The 18,526-nt window shown below is 31.5% G+C and overlaps 2 protein-coding genes across 2 annotated transcripts in view; one reads left to right on the top strand and one right to left on the bottom strand.

Moving 5' to 3' along the window:
- Positions 1-18,526, bottom strand: part of LOC139523601 (hemicentin-1-like) — a 327,025-nt gene that overhangs the window by 148,876 nt on the left and 159,623 nt on the right. The gene's annotated exons all lie outside the window — the stretch shown is intronic.
- Positions 2,666-18,526, top strand: part of LOC139523603 (cell adhesion molecule 4-like) — a 34,359-nt gene continuing 18,498 nt past the window's right edge. The window contains exons 1-3 of the mRNA XM_071317744.1: positions 2,666-2,860; positions 9,959-10,258; positions 15,520-15,831. Coding sequence (XP_071173845.1) covers positions 2,812-2,860; positions 9,959-10,258; positions 15,520-15,831 — 661 coding nt within the window. The 5' untranslated portion in view covers positions 2,666-2,811. The remainder of the gene's footprint in view (positions 2,861-9,958; positions 10,259-15,519; positions 15,832-18,526) is intronic.

Here is an 18,526-nt window from a genome sequence, read left to right as displayed (position 1 = left end):
GGAAGTATAAATTTTATGCATATATTATAAACATAATGTCTGTCATTTATTAGTATGATGTCAATATAAGGTCAGTAGTAAATTCGACAAATTTTAATGACCTAAATATTTTTGGGAGGATCTATAATATTCCAGAAAGAGACATGATATACAAAGTTATATATAATTTAGAGTAAAATCCAAAAAATACTGAATTAGGTGTAAAACATCAAACGAATGATAACAACTGTCATATTCCGGACTTGGTACAAGAATTTTTAAATGTAGATAACAGTGGATTAAACCATGTTTTAAAGCTAGTTAAAACTCTCACTTGGGTGACAGTCGCAGAAAATTCCATTATATTGACAACGATGTTTGATTTTTAGAAATTTGATTGTATGTATAAAAGTAATATTATATTACTAACACCTTACGAAAATATTTGCTACTATAAAAAGGAAATAAAAGTCCTTTTACGTTGAGAGTAGCAAGAATAAAGAACACACGACTATTTAATGTAAAGTGGCTACAACTATTGTGTAAGGGGATCAACATTATGAAGGTTTAGTTGATCTAACTGTGTTGAAAATCGTGGATTCAACCTGGTTTTATAGCATTAATACACATTAGAGCAAGATACATACAATTTACAGTTATGTTTATAAATGTTCAAACTATACGTATATTCATAATAATTTTAGGATCAACACCTGTAACAACTATTTCACAGTCAACATATAATAAAAAAAACGGAAAACAAATTATTCTGGGCTGTTCAGTCAGCTCATCAAACAGTCCTATACAGCAACTACAATGCATGGACACTAACCAGTATGTAGAACAAGTGATAGATCATATCCTCGTTTCTACCTCATATGGAAAGTATTCAGGATCAACAACATCTAGTCCATCTTTGACCATCCACAATGTGGCATCTACGGACGAAGGAGCGTATAGCTGTAAGGCCAGAAATCTTGTTGGGACCAGCAGAAACAATCCGACAACAACTCTTACTGTAACAAGTAGTAGGTTTATTCTATGTTGTGTAAGTGTACTTGTAATTATTTTGAAAAATAAGGATACATGTATGTTGTATGGTCAAAATGAGACAAAATCAGTTATAGTATCATGAACAAAAATAAATTAGTAATTGTACAGTGTTCAACACTTCGTAAATAAATCAAAATAAATAAAAAAATTCAAACTATTAAAAAGAGAAAACTAACAGTTTTTACAGTCTTATTAAGACTAAAGCAATACATAAAACGCATGATTGCAGACAACAATAAACCATAACCACTAGATTAAAGGCTGCTTTTTTAACAGACAAATATTGCCAATTTAAACATATTTTATGAGTTTCAATCCTACTCAAACCATATTTTCGTAGTCATTCAAAGTAAAGTGGAAGCCATTTTTAATTTATAAACATAGAAAAATATCAATGCATACATTGCAATGGATTCAGGGTGACAGACCCAGAAAAATTAGAACCATGATTGTGTCTAAATGATTGTTTTGCAATAAAGAAACAAAAAGATCATACCAAGAGAAAACATGTATTTACAAGCAGCACATAATAATTTATAAAAGTTGATGTACACGTTGAAATACTATCTATATACAACTTCTCATGACTTGTTCTCACAAACGATCGAAATTATCTTTTTGGTGACCAATTTGAGTAAAGTTTAATGGACTATACGCGCCTGTCATTTGAATTGGAATCATGTGTAAAAAATTCTGTTATTTGCCTCAAGTAAGTTTGTTTCGTCTTTCATATTTCTTTTCTTCAAAATCTGTCTGAAGTCTAGATTACACCTTCAAGCTAGACAGCAACACATGGATATCAAGTGGTAATCATCTGTAATATCGTATCTGCTAGTCATTCTTTGCTACATTTAAAAATGCCTGTACCAATTCAGGAGTATGATAGTTGTTGTCTATTCGTATTTGATGTGTTTTATCATTTAATTTTGACATGTGACATGTAAACATATGGTCTAGATTGTTGGTCATGCGGCTAAGAGATTGGTGCTATTGTGTCACAAATGCGTGAGTTCAAATCCCGTTTAGGGACAAAAATATGTCAGCATAAGAATCTAATTCTAACACTGTGAGGTGTCATTTGCAGACAAATATAGATGTGAGTATTAACTCGTCAACTCAAACACATTGAAATCCAGAGGGCATATACACTGTATGGTTGTCACTTGTTTAGACTTGGAAATAGATATAGAAAGATGTGATGTGAGTGTCAATGAGCCAACTCTCCATCCAAATAAAAATCTATAAAAGTAAACCATTATAGTTCAATGTACGGCATTCAACATAGAACCTTGGCTCATACAGAACAAAAAGATATAAAGGGCCCCAAAATAACAAGTGTAAAACCCTCCAAATCTGCATAAAAAACGAGAAACGATAAACACGTATTAATTACATAAACAAACGGCAACTACTGTTCATAAAATTCCTCACTTAGTAAGTATGATATACTATGTATGACTTGTATGTTTGATATACTTATTTCTATTTACTGTATAATGAATTGAATCATTATTCCATATTGTGTATACAAACTGTTAAGTAAGATTGCTGACAAATAAACATAGTTTGTGTAAAAAAATAAAATATATCTAAACTCTTTAAACACATATCTTATGTCTATTTCTAGATTTGCCTTCCGTTACTAAGACTATGGAAGTTACATCTTTATATATCGGATGTGGTCGTGTAAACATAATTACGTAGGTTTACCCTGTATGCTTCGTTAATCATGACAATGCACTAAGAAGTATAAGCAATATACTTTCTTTTCATTTTGAAATGGAATATTTGTGTCTGTTGGTAATAATCTATATGGTACTGAGGCTCGGTGAGTATTTCATATATTTACAAATGTATTTATTTCCCAAATGAATACATTTAGTTTAGTCCATTGATAAAGTTTACAGTCGATCAACCGTTATATTTCTTTGTAACAGACCTTAAAATTACAAACACTTTTTTACGGATCTGTTGAATTGAATGATCGTAAGAATAGTCATTTGTGTTTCAGTTTATAATTTTCAGGTTAATAGAACGATGTCGAAACTCGGTTCTAGTCTGTTAAAAATTTAAAATATCACCATACTATAAATACATGTGTACGAGTTTAAATGCAACTTTAATAAAACAAGTCATAGAAAATTCATAGATTTTATTGCTGTGTTTTAGACTTTTTGGTGACTTTCTGCTGTTTTCTGCTCTTTGGTCAATCGGTTCTCTTTGGCACATTCCCCTTTTCCATTTTCCATTTTCTCCCTTTAAAAAATGTGCATGAAATTGTATTCCATTTTACTAATACTAGTCACAATGAGATTCTTTTGTAATGCGTGCATGTATTGTATAGTATTTTGGTTATTCAAATAATCATAAATGCTATGTTAAAATAGATTCTCTGCATTCGTGAGATCCATGAATATCATTATTATTTTTGAAACAAAATGTCAAATCGGTGTATCTTATCTTCGCTAGCCAAGGGTTGCGATCCAAGATCCATCTCTCCAACGGTAAAATACAAAGGCTATGAATATATAAAAATATGTAGTTTAGGCGGCCGGGTGGTCAGGCGGCTACCAAAAAGTGTCCGTTCATTAAAATGAAAACGCTTTGACGAAATTATTCTAATCTAGATATGCTGTTTCCTGTGACTAAATTAAGTTCAATTTCCTCGTGTTCTTGATTTGAAAACCTTTCAGTAGCAAAAGGGATTGTTCTTTGACTTTATCAGTTTGAGGTATATTCCTTTCAATATAAATGATGTAAATGATACGTATATGAATAGATCTTCTATTTCTGACTTATTATTCATGTGTTGTTACAAATTTCGGTGGTGCTTTTTTTTTAATTTTTAATTTTTTTTTATTTTAAAGTTAGATGTCCCAGATGTTTTTGTTTTATTTTTTAATTTGTTTTGTGTGTGTGAATGTTTAATTCTTACTTCATATCATATCATGTGATTGTGTCTAGATTTGCAAACATAATTTTCAGCCCAGTAGCCAGTACTTCGGAACTTCGGTACTTCGGTACTTCGGTACTGGCATGAAAATACAGATTTTTTGTGTTATTAAAATTTGCTGTTAAAATATATTAGAAATTATTATAAATTAAGGAATGTATCTCCCTCATGCAAAGCTTTGATTCCTTTCACGAATTTGGCTATACTTTTTGGACCTTTTGGATTATAGCTCTTCATCTTTTATATAAGCTTTGGATTTCAAATATTTTGGTCACGAGAGCATCACTGAAGAGACATGTATTGTCGAAATGCGCATCTGGTGCAAGAAAATTGGTACCGTTAATTTTATTTCAGAAGATAATAATCGATGTGTATTCTTCATGTTAAACCATACCAAATTTGTAAAGTAAATTTTTACCATAACTATATATACACATTTACAACTGTTTTTGAATTAAGGAAATGCAGTATTTTTCACCTTTTTTCAAAATAACAAACATGCGGAAATTATCAGTCCTAACATATATTTAATTTTTGGATTTAAGGGTCTCGTTTTCAAATTGTTCTTAATCAGGGTTCAAAATTAAACATGTTTGATTTCAACAAAAATAGAAATTATGGGGTGCTTTGAAATGCTGACTCTACCCATGTGTTTAGAGATTTTGGATTGTTGGCTTCTTAATCTAAGTGGTAAATATTGAGGTTCAAATGTTTTGTTTGATTACATCAGCCATTGAATTCTTGTTTTTATATGCTAATTCTAACACTGTACTTAGATTTTGGATATTGAACCCTAATAGGGAAATGTTCAATTTCAATATTTCAGTTCTCAAAACCTAATATTTTAAATATTTAATCACAATCCGAACTCAGATCTGTTTTAAGCTTAAATGTTGCGTCTATACTTGCTTATATTTGGTTTTTACTTCCGGCTATGAGATCCGAACACGTGTTTTACGGACGCCATCACGAGTTGGTTAACCGTTATGGAATAACCGTTTCACAAATGATATCGGATATGTTCCTTACGTCGTTACTACAATCCCCTTCCCTTTCATGAATTTGACATACCGAATTAGACTATTTACCGGATTTGTAATCACATAAACAACACGACGGTTGCCGCATGTGGAGCAGGATCTGCTTACCCTTCTGGAGCACCTGAGATCACCCCTAGTTTTTGGTGGGGTTCGTGTTGTTTATTCTTTAGTTTTCTATGTTGTGTCATGTGTACTATTGTTTTTCTGTTTGTCTTTTTAATTTTTAGCCATGGCGTTGTCAGTTTGTTTTAGATTTACGAGTTTGACTGTCTCTTTGGTATCTTACGTCCCTCTTTTCTTCCTTCTGCGGGTTGGGTTAGTTTTACCCTACACAATATGAATACTTGACAAAACTATTGAAATTTTAATATTAGCAAAGTGAAAAAAATAAAAAAAATAAACTAATTTTAGGCAAAAAGGAGGATATCATACCCAAGTCTGTCATTTTTGTTTCTTATGATGTGCCCGTTACTTCATTTGAACAAAGGTGTTGTCATCACGGCCATCAGGAAGCACTCACAAAACAATATGTTATTAAATTATTTCAACTTCGCGTGATAATGACATAGGATTTTGTCCATTTTTGAATCAATTCTGTATAACATGATCACACATTTTAAGTGCATTCCAAAGTTGTGAATGCATTTGTACTTATTTAATGACTCTATATTAACTTGTGATCATAATTTCAACAGTGTTCTTCAACAATTTACGACACAGTTAATACATAGTTATACTTCCCCCGAAATCAAAGTAATTTTTACCAACCTCTATGGAAGTATTTTGTTAAAACTATTATAGTGTATCAGTTTTAACAGGAGAACAACTTGTCAGGAAGTGCTAATTCGATGCTAAACAATGAATCACAAAGCTGTAACATAGATTACTGATGAGAGCCCTCAACTGCTGCTGAACGTCAAAAAATGTCAATGATCACTTAACGCAAACAAGTTGCCTGAATATCTAATCGGTCTCTAATCTAGAGAACCGATAGAAACGTGAACGAGTGAATTTAGGGGCGAAACTTAACATTTCTTATGGTTGAAATGGAAAAATCTATCGACGACTGAAAAAGATTTTTGGAGAGTCATAAAACCTTCTAGGAATATCTCATTTTCTGATTGATATTGACATCTGACAGATACTTTGATTTTTTTTATATCAAACAAAGTTGACATCAGATGCATTTGTTATCTTATGGTTAATAAATGTCTAACGTATTTAGGCAGTTTTACAGTTTTTGTTTTCACTGTAATCGTTAGACATACACGACACAAATCATGTTATGACTTTTGGTTTTTCTCTGTTGGCATTTTTTTTAATAGTGATTAAGATTATAACACATTGATCACTACTGTAACCCTATATTATACATTGTTAATTATAATGTTTGTTTGCTTTGTTTACAAATTCTTGGCATTTTGATAGAACTATTTGCAATTGTACTTCAAATAATAGGTTTAGCAAGCTATTACCCCAGATTTAATCCATCATTTTCTACATAACAAACTGGAATATGACAGTTGTTATCCATTCGTTTGATGTTTATTAGCTTTGCATATCACATTCACTGGTGACCCAATGAATAAATCTATCATAGAGTTGTCACATATGTAGACTGACATAAATATTTCTGTGACTGCAACTTACGATCCTTTACGACAGACAATTTAGCAAATCTTGATGTGTAATACATGTATATCGTGTATTGTTTAACGCCTCTATCTTCTTCTGACTAAGAAAGGTAAAATAAGATCAACGACAGCTGATATGTTTAGTCTAGGTGGCCGAATGGGCTAGAGCGCTTAACACAATACAGATGGTCTTGTCTCGGTATCTCAATAGCATGATTTCGTATCCCCGCAAGGGAAGGACAAAATTTTGCTGTTTTGATATTTAGATTAATTGTATATATACTAAGGATGGCAACTAGTACTCGATTATTCGATAATCGATCGATTATTTCGATTATCGGTTAAAATATTGCTGTTATATAACATTGATCTTCTTTGAACCCTTTTTTTGTGTTTCATCACTTTACACTTATTTAATTTTTGATTAGTTGCTGGTAAATGTCTTGTACATTTTGTAACTTGTTATTATCGATGTCTTATATATCTGTCTTAATATATTAAAAATACAAGCGGATTTTTTTCCAAATTTGTTGAAATGGGTTTTTTGGAATGATTATCTAATTATCATTTGTATCTTCACTTAATTTTAGAACCCAACTATAACTGCCATGCAGTGATACTTATAAGAATCAACGTATGTCATCTTAAGTCCATCTTAGTTTGATCTTAAAATTAATAATTAATGTTTTCAAAATCACATTTAAAACCACAGAAACATGTTGGTTCAACTCATACTATATCTCATATTTGCATTCCCGTTTTGAAATCTTTTACGTAACTAAATCCCTTCTTATGAAAATTGAATTTCCGTTAGTAAACACAGAATTTAATGCTTTAAAGTTCTATCACAGTAGATTTCAAATCAAAACACTACAAGATATAATACTCTAGAATTATTTCCAATTTGACATGTACATTTTCATATAAAATCTATACAAAACATTCTGAATACATTATTTCCTCCTTGGTAACTTCATGACAATAGATTCTTGAAAAAACAAGTCACGTTTTAAGAAGCAGAATTACTGTCAAAAGGCATCGCAGAAGTATATCCAATATTATATGCACATTCAAACCAATACACTATGTAGATTTTAAACATTGCAAATAATAATTCGAAATGAAAACCTTGTAGGGTCATATGAAAAAAAGCGCAACATATTTATCTGAAAATTGATTGAACAGTTGTTGTCCATTCGTTTGATGTGTTTTAACTTTTGATTTTGCCATTTGATAAGGGGATTTCCGTTTTAAATTTTCCGCGAAGTTCAGTATTTTTGTGATTTTACTTCTTTTTTTGAAACTGAATACAACCGAAAAGCTTTTCCTGTTTCCCTGCAACTTGTTTATACAACATGTATGTATATTAATACTACATTTATGTATAAGTGGTAACTTTAAAAAAAAAAAATATTATTTCAGAACAGTTTTAATTTTCAAGCATATTTACACGCATTTAATAACAATGGTTGATTAAATCTTTTACTGACTTAGACTTTTTGTTAAAAAAATAAGACAAATCAAATTTTATTGGGGTTTAAAAACTATCAAAATTGCCTCCACATAAAAACCTTTATAAAGTGTTTAAGTTTATTATGAATACCGATCCCCCAAATCAAATTCTTATCTCTCAAAGTATTATTTTCTTAAGAAAGGATTTTTTTGAATAATTACACCTTATGTAGGAATCCTGGGTTTAGATTGATTGAAAGACAGTGTATTTTTCACCAATTATCTGTTATCAAATGAATATCGTGTATTTTTTTAACGCCGGGGTATTGTCAAAAAGAATATGCCTTTAAACCCTCTCTGCCGTGGTATTTGCCAACAAATACTCTATCCGATTGGACGCTTGTAACATCAAGATCAACAATGCGATCATTGATCATTATCATTCTGTTTAATTAAACATATATAGCATGTTCTTAAGGGGTATTTGCGAAAAATACCAGTCTTGAGACTGGTATTGTTCGCAAATATTCCTTTTAACATGATATATCTGTTTATAATTTGATTTTTACTTTAACAATTATGCAATTTACGTCTTGGTATTTGTTTGTTTTGGTGAAATGTATACCAGTTTTATAAGGAATATGATATTTTATCTCGAATCGGCAAACATTTGCAATGGTTTACTTAAAATTTTTGGCCTAGATTTAAAAGATATTGCATTATACATTTATTTTTAGAGCGGACAAAACAGAAAGTCCAGAATATAAGACTTCGAACAATTTAAATTAAAACCATGGTTTAGTTGGGTGTATTGAAGTGTTCAACTAGGAGTCTTTTTGCAATATATTACTCGCCTATATAAAAGATGTTACTATTTCAATTTTAATTCCAACAAAAGTGTACATGCTAGCTTATACATACTCGTGTCTCTAAAATATGTAACGCGTTTAAAGAAACTGAAAATAATTTGCAGAGATATTCGCAATACATTTGTCTAGACGAACAACACAGAATCTTTTTTAAATGCCAAATTGATATTTTGCTTAAATGAAAGAATTTAACGGAATTTAACCAGATGTTGACAAATTGTCAAACTATTTAACATTTTTCTTTATATTGTGTATTAATTATATTTTCAGCACATTAGAAAATAAAATAAAATGATAATTTACATGTTTGTTTGTTTGAAGTTCTACGTTCTGATATTCAATTTTCAAATATACTGCTCAAATCAACGTTATTTGAACTTTTGTGGATATTTGTCTCATTGGCAATCATACTCCTTATTACAAGCATCTGTCGAGCGGGAAAAGAAGTTCTAAACTACATGCATGATATGTATTAGAAAAAAACCTTGTTGTCTGTTTCCTGGTACTTCAGTTTAATGCCAATAAAAAGTACATGAAAGCATGTCTCTTTAAGGCACAATCCTACTTGAGAGCTATTTCGTCGTTGTGATCACTGCTAGTCATTATCGAGTCAATTCTGTAAACCTTAAATTGCAGTTGAACGGACGTAACAAATTTAAAAAAGCATAACTGGATACTATTAATATACATTGAATTGTCGAAACACTTATGAAATTAGTTAATATGTATGAGTACTGAACATTATTTTATGTCTTATTATGTTTTATTCAAATATTATTTCGATTTAATTCCTAATTTACTTCACTTTTTATACTTCATTTAATCAATGACATTAGCTATAATCATAACTTCAAAACGGATTTCACCTCAGGTCGTTATTCGGAATTTAGAAATAAAATTACTATTATATATGAAAGCAAATTACAAATCGACGAACTTAACTTAACTCCATGTTAACGATATCAATTGTTTTTAAAGCTTCATCTCAGATTCCTCCTGGCCCACCAGTCATTGCCGGACCTCAATTCCAAGTTCTTAATTCACAGATAACATTAACATGTACGTCTGCCAGAGGTAATCCAACACCGACTGTGAAATGGTTCTTCGATCGCACGGAAATAACAACTGGTATTTCTACAACTACTGCTGGTACAGCAGTGACAGCATCTCTAACGTTTACTGCTACCAAAAATTATCATTTAGAGGTTTTAGAGTGCCAGGTTGAAAATGGTGTTCTACAAAACCCACTTTCTACTACTAAATATATTGAGGTACAATGTAAGTTTCACTTTTATATAGGATGTTGGACAGGTTTAGTCTATCGGTAGACACAGTTTGTTTGTTGTCTAGTAGACTGCATAACTTGAAACAATAAAAAAAAATTCTCAGATTGACGTCATTTGGTATTTTAATAATGCATCGGATATAACAAACGAAGTGCAGTTGTGAATAATACAAAAAGACGTGTATATGTGATAGAACCGGTGTATTGAATTCAAATTTTCATTTTGTTTAACCTCCATGTTTTATTTTATAGTTATATGCATATACATTGTTACGACACCTTTGTCACCGTTTACAGGTTTTACTACAACATTGCAATTTGGTGTTGTTAGTTTTGTAAATGCAATAGCATATATGAGTACACATTAAATATAAATAGGTGAATGACATTTTTCCTTTTCATTTAGCAGGGGTTTACAAATTCAGCATCATATTGACTTTGTTTAAATGCATAGAAACTGTAAACTCTTGTTCATTTGCCTAAAAGGGGCACTAGCTACGAAATATGTAAAAACAATCTAAAATATATTTTTTGTTTGTTCAATCATTAAATGAAAATGAAATAGTGAAATAATAATTCAATTTTAGCAGCTAAATTGGTTCAATTTTGTCAAATTAATCTAATTAAATTTAAAAATTACTTATTCACTTGCAAGAGCATAGTTCAACCTCGTTAAACCTGTATTCATGTGAACTCCAATCTAACCCCGTAGAAAGAGATAGAATAGCGCATGTATTGTCCGTGTACTGATATTTAAAGGAAAATAATGTCAACATTGAAAATGTAACACAGGTAAATAATTTGATTGACTGATGTGATCCACAAAAAATCATTCGTTTGGAATACATTGTAAAAATAGAAATAAATTGAATTTTTGAACGATCGTAAACAGCTTTTCACAATTTTTTTCCGCTAAATTCAATATCTGTGAGCAAATGTAACTGGTAAACTATACATTTGTTTTATTGGGGCCTTCTATAGCTGACTATGCGGTATGGGGCTTTGCTCATTGTTGAAGGCCGTACGGTTACCTATAGTGTTAATGTTTGTGTCATTTTGGTCTTTTGTGGATAGTGGTCTCATTGGCAATCATACCACATCTTCCTTTTTATATACCACAACGAAAAGGTTTTTTTTTCTTTTGCAAACAGATTATCATATAGACTTTCTATTAGTATTTCAAAAGCAACATCATGCCCCGATTAATTTGAAGCATCAGAAGCAATTTTTCTTCAAGTAGTTAACAAGCATGCTGAATGTTGAAGCGGCTTGTCCTTGAAGTTATTTATAGCGAGTAAACTTACCACTGGATGGTCTGCCTGATAATTTTCATTTAAACAATATCAGCACGCTCAAATGTCGCAATATGCCATAATTGCTTAGCTTGTATGACTTTTGCGATCAGAATATGCAATTTTTATTAGTCATGGTAATCATGGTCATGTCATGAAGCGAGTTTTAACGAAAGTTGATTCATTGTTACACGAATGTTTTTCTTCTTCACCAAATCAAAAGTATGAAAATCATTAAGTATATCTAAAATAGGGTTCGAAATCGAAATGCGAGATATACCTGAAAGATATGAAAAAAAGAAATAAACAATGTCATGTGGAATTTTATAATGGAGGGAAAAGTAAATTTAATTAAAAGGGACGTGTGTTGCTTACCAGTAGAGGCAGGGGGGATTGGTATAATCAATATAGACTCGTTCATTAAATCCAAACAAATCAAAAATATGTAAAAGATTTTAAGATCAAAAACCGATAACTGAAACACAATAGCCAAATGGTGCCTGCAGAAGTTTGATATCAAATATAGTTGTGATTGTTTTCGGATTTACGAGGACTACAAATGGAAAATTTTCCAAAATACTATCATGATTTAATTAAAACGTGGTCAAAATTTTCAAGTATATAAAGTCCAATAAATATAAACGATATCATAAACCAACAACTTTTAGAAACATAAAAATTCAATACAACAAAAAACCTATTTTTTTCGCAAACTTCGGAAAAATCAAAAACGACAACTGTATATACAATATTCTTAAAGATAAAAGAAACTGGATTTCGGAATGGACAAGGCTGAAATTAGCTATTCAAAAATTGTTCAAGGACAGACTAAAAAAACGTCCAAGTTGATCACGACCCCTTTGCAAACCCGCCCTTTGCTATATTTTTTTGATTACATTAATTTTACGATAAACAGAATAAAGTAGTAATCCCAAGTGAATATCTTTGAAATAAATCCAATATTCGTTAAATTTAGATATAGTTCCAAACTGTCAAATACAATGGAATATTCAGTATATTGTTTCTTTGGAAAAAAAAGTTTGTTTCCAGGTTTTGGTGAAAAATTTGTTTTGAACCTTGAAAAAAAATAAATTGTTCGTTTCACCCTCAGCTGCCACTATATGTAATGCTAAAATTGAAAGAAAAAATTGTTTTCGGTTTGTCGCTAAAAAAACTGATTGTTCTTCGCACAGAAAAAAAAACATATCACCCCCCCCCCCCCCCCCCCCGAAAATCAAATGGTTGCTGCCTTATATGCAAATTATGAACTGGACAGTATACAATATAAAAAGTACAAACAATTCAATGTCAATCATAAGTAAAGGTAAACTATTGTGTAGATTGTAGTGTGTCTTTTGAGGACTTTTGATGTATTTTATTTACTGTAGAATGTTATTTACTGTAGAATGTTATAAATATTCTTTTTCATTTTTAGCCATGGCGTTGTCAGTTTGTTTTACATTTATGAGTTTGACTGTCCCTTTGGAATCTTTCGTCCCTCTTTTATAAGCAAACTCTGTCTGTGTAATTAATATGAATTTTTAACTTATGTATGCAAAAATAATAAAATAGATTTTTTTTTATAATAGAGTCCACCGTTTATCCCTTTACGATGGATCATTGTTAACACTGGGCTCCTTGTGTATACTTTCCTAAGTTATATATGGTAAATCATATTCAGGTGATTTTCAATAAATGTATTTCAAGTCTTAAAAAATAAAAAATAAAAAGATATGTAATATACTTTGACAGACGGTACAGAAAGAATGAAAAAAATGTTACATACATTTGAAAATCGTCCAATTAACTCAATTTAAATGTTTATATTATATTAAAGTTTGATGTCAAATAAAAGCTTATACATCACTCTTTCATCTGATACCAATTGTTTTATGATATCCTCATTCAGGAATTCATCAAAAGCGTTCCAAATGAAAATGAAAAAAATCCGAAAATCACACTTTAAGGCAATTTTACAAAAAACTGCACAGTGTGAAAACTCTATGACAGGGAGACTGCCTCTTTCTTCACGCAAAATGTCAGCCGTGAGGTATTTCGGTTCATTTAACTCTTTAAATAAGCTATTTTGTCCGATTTGTCACTCCCCTAAATAGAGCAGATACAGTTTAAGGCAACACGATAGGTGTTCACGCATCGTTGTCAATATAATGGAATTCTTTGCGGTTGGCATACCAGGTTTAGCTAGCTATAAACCAGGTTCAATCCACTATTATCTTTTAAAAAACGCTTGTTCCAAGTCTGGAATATTCGTTTGATGCGTTTAAGCGTTTGATTTTGCCACTTGATTAGGATTTTCCCTTTTGAACTTTCCTCGGAGTTCAGTAGTTTTGTGATTTCACTTTTCAATTATAATCACGATGGGTCATCAGGATCTGTCACTGATATGATAGACGTCTTGAATAGGAAAACTTGCAATCCCGCATAACAAATTAAAGCAAATTTGTTTCGATTTAAAGGATTACTTTGGGGTTGGTTGAGGTCATTAATGACGTCCTGAAACAATCGGACAGGCTTAATAGAGGACAACATAAGTTTAGTTTTTTTATATACTAGTAAAGACAAATTTAAGTATTTTTCGCAATCACTATTGCAATATGGAATGATCTCTCGGAGTCAATTTGCACGTTATCCTTAAAAGTTGTCATTTTTACCTAAATATTTGGAGGATCCTGCCTGTTTAACATGAAGCTACAATAAATTTGAAGTTGGGCTTTAATTCATATATATATATATATCGGGACGGCTGCAGTGCAGGCGATTTGGTGTCACGATATCACAGTAACATGGGTTCGAATCCCGGCGAGGCAAGAACCAAAAATTTGCGAAAGCAAATTTACAGATCTAACATTGTTGGGTTGATGTTAAGACGAGTTGTATATACATTATGTACACAGCCATGTATCACCTTCATTGATGGCGATCCGATGGATACATCTGTTGTAGGGTTGTCACTGCCTCAGACGTACTTATGAATATAATTATTTTCTGTGACTGTATCTTACATTAATTTGTAGGATCCTTTACTATAGATAATTTAGCTGATCTGTAACAATAACATCTTCATGCCTTATATATCATGTTCTGTAGTACTCCGCTAGATTAAAACTGAGGTGGAAAGGTAACACATGCCCACCGAAGCTCTTTTTTTGAGAGCCCAGGTGGTCGTGTGGTCTAGCGGGACGGCTGCAGTGCAGGCGATTTGGTGTCACGATATCACAGTAGCATGGGTTCGAATCCCGGCGAGGTAAGAACCAAAAATTTGCGAAAGCAAATTTACAGATCTAACATTGTTGGGTTGATGTTTAGACGAGTTGTATATATACTTTCTATATATATATATATCACAATTTTCGACCTCCATTTTCATTTACATAGCACTACTGTTCGAAGATATTTCACACTGCGGCATCAGAATCTTTCATGTACTAGGAAGAAGACGACGACATTGTATAATGACAGATTGCAACTGACATTGCATTATTACTTTAAAAAAAGAAATATTTGCATTGCTAAGCAGTGCAAACATAATGTTAGTATCTTTTCATTGAAATTCAGTGATTTATAAAAGCGATATAATCAACTAATGGCCAGAATAATATAACATCCAGTGGAAAGGTGTGACATGACATCTTCTAATGGATAGAACGAGTACACAACCATGATAGTGTACATAAGTAAAAGCTGATAAACTGACATGGTTGAAACAGATATATGGGGACAAGAGCCAGAAACATGCGTTGAAGAAATATTGAACTTTCTCTCGTATTTTTAAACATTCTCATCAGATTATTATTTGCAACAGTTACTTTTGTTAAACATGTTTAAGTGCATGTGTCTTACAGGAACGACTATTCAATCATTTTTTCTCATTCCATCTGTTCAATATTATATGCAATCGTGTTATACATGTTATATTGATTTCGTATACATATGTTGAATAGTTTCACCAGACTCACCAACTTTGACTGGACCATCCACTTTGACACCAGGACAACAAGGCAGAAGGACATGTATTTCTGCAAATGGTTATCCAGCTGGTATAATGACCATGAGAAATAAAAATGAAAATACTCAGTTTACTACTGAGTTTACATCTTCCAGTGTATTAGATCAAAAATCCTTTGATGTTACTGGTACCCTTACCTGGAGCCCCGTAATTGTTAACAATGGAGATACCATTTGCTGTGATGTAACACATACAACTACACTAGGAAGTACTCCACAGACAGTCTGCAGACAAATTACTGTCGCTCGTGAGTATTTTTTTATTTCAATAATAACTGCTTATTTATTGCAGAGAATACATGAATAAATAAAGACTAGTATTGACCGTCAGCACGTTAGACGATGGCATTATTCTAATGTATTTTAACACATTTTCATTTAAAATTGGCTACTAGTATTCATAATTTACTAAAAATAAAAGTCACTGTAAGACATTGTAAAAATTCAATACTTTTTTCTTCAAAATTACAGGCGAACTAGACTAACACTGACAATTATAAACACAGCAGTATCACATAACAAAAAAAATCAATATGCAGTGGAAGTTATAGTTTAAATGGTTATTTTTCTACATTCTCAATCATTGATAAGAATGTATGGTTCTCCAACCAAGTCTGCAAGCATAAATTATCAGACACTCAAATAGTATAACAAGTTAAGATAAACACGTGTTAACACTTTATAGTTACTGTTTAAAAAAACAGACACATTTAAAAAATGTTTTATATTTACGAAAATATGTGAAAGGATAGGTTTCGCAAAATTAAATTTTTGCAGTCTTACATGTCTTAATCTAAATACCATCATTTGACTGAGAATTATCTGAAACTGTATTGATTACTCTCGCATATTTTTTAATTGTTTAACACTCGTAATCACAAATACATGCCACATTTGTAGTACTTACGACAGTGAGAAAAACTATATTTACATACAAGTGAATGGATCTAATCATCAATGAGAACTTTATGATACAATTTCAAACACATTATTGATTGAAACAGAGTAAACTTTTAGTTTTTTTATTATCTTCCCTTTAAGCTTATTATTATTCATGACGTTTGTTACACGAGTTCCTAGCCTATCTTTTAGACTGGAGCAATCACAAAATGGGGTCGATGGTGAGGTATCAAACAGGATATGCAAACTCATCATCGAAAACAGGTTGGGATGAAGGTTGGTGTCTGTAATAACATTAAAATCCGCTGCATTTGTTTCGTTCTATTAGTTATAAGTGATGAAACTGTTGTTCAGAGGTTTATCGTCTGTTGCTGTGGTTCACCAGTGTTTCTCGTTTTTTAAATATAGATTTTACTGTTAGTTTCCTCTTTGAGAGGTTTTACACAGTGTGAGTCAACGCTCCAGTGTTGAAGGCCATTTTTTTTACCTATAATAGTTTTCTTTTACATCTTCTCATATCTATTGACAATGCCACAGCAAGTAACTAAAAAACAAACAAAAAAGTATATAGATAACACCATACAGAAAAAGTAATGAACAACACAAACCGTCCCAAAAACCTGGAGTAACATCATAAGCTAAAGAAGGGTAAAATAAAATCTATTGGGAACTTATCTGCATGTTCACAGCTATTAGCTGGTTGCTGTTCCATTATCATGTGGAAGAAAAACACTTACATTAGTTGTAATGCTTATTATTTGTAGAACCTATTTCAATTAACGCTCCCGTAACCCAGTATAGTTCAAATATACAGTCATCGGTTACTCTGCAGTGTGATGTTACTCAAGGTACTGCATCTCAAATAATATGGATTAAAGAAAACGTTCAACTAAATATAACCAGTAATTCCCGATTTTCTGGCGGCACAGTCGTCAATGAATCTCTGACTATAGCCAATGTGCAACAGTCTGATGGTGGAAACTACGTTTGCCGGGGCATTGATGCTGCAACTGGTGAATGCAAATACCATTATTGTTAATCCTGTTGGTAAGTACCTGTATTGTACGAAGTTTTTAACGCGGCTCGGTCCTTAAACAGTGCGCATATTTTAAAGCATGTTTCTTACGACTAGCGCCTTTGAAACGGTCGTTTTTTTAGGGTCTTCTAAAAATAGTTTTATAGCCACTTATGAACGCTGCCGTGACTTAGAGAACCCTTTCCTGATATCAACAAGAGATGCAAAACGTTCTGCAAAACAGGAAATATGTACGGTCAGAAATACGGAGTGCTTTGTTAATTTTTCATATAAAAGTTAAAAGGGCAAAAAAAAACATGATATAAACATAACATTGAAAATAAAAATAAAGAAAAATTGACCAGAACGATGTCGACGGTATCTGGTGCGTTCGCTCCAAACACACATTAGCACTCTACATCATTAAATACTGGTTGAATCAAAAGATGTCTTTTAGATGTTTATATGAAAACATTGTGTCAATGACGCAATCTTTAACCGTTAACAAAATGTTTCACCGTAAACAAATAATATCGATGTAGACAATACAAATTTAAAAAACAAATAAAACCTATATAATAGTATGCTATAAAGGCATCTAGAGCTCATCTGCACGATATCCGTTTGGCGTATAAAAAATTGTTTTACTCACGGTCATAAATCACTTTTTTACTTGAAATATCTTCGTTTCCAAGTATTGGTAGAATTTTAATTCGGAGCATGTGCAAATGTTCCCACTGCAAAATTTTGATAACAGTCAGGGATGGGGTAATTGAAAATGTAAGGTAATTAAGTTTAATGCATTACAATTTTACATGTTATTGAAAGTAATGTGTATTTGAGCATTTTGTTTAACTACACGTGTTGGTAATTTTATTAATTACAATTAAAAAAGCATGTAATGCTAAATTACTTTTGAATTACATTTCAATTAAATGTACTTTTAACGTTTTAATGATAAGATATTGTGTTGATATAATAGAATTTAATTCAATAATAATTAAATTCGGTTATTGTAATTATATAAC

The sequence above is a fragment of the Mytilus edulis genome, chromosome 5 (genome assembly GCF_963676685.1).
Source record: "Mytilus edulis chromosome 5, xbMytEdul2.2, whole genome shotgun sequence".
NCBI lineage: Eukaryota > Metazoa > Mollusca > Bivalvia > Mytilida > Mytilidae > Mytilus > Mytilus edulis.
This window is presented reverse-complemented; position numbering and strand designations above follow the sequence as displayed.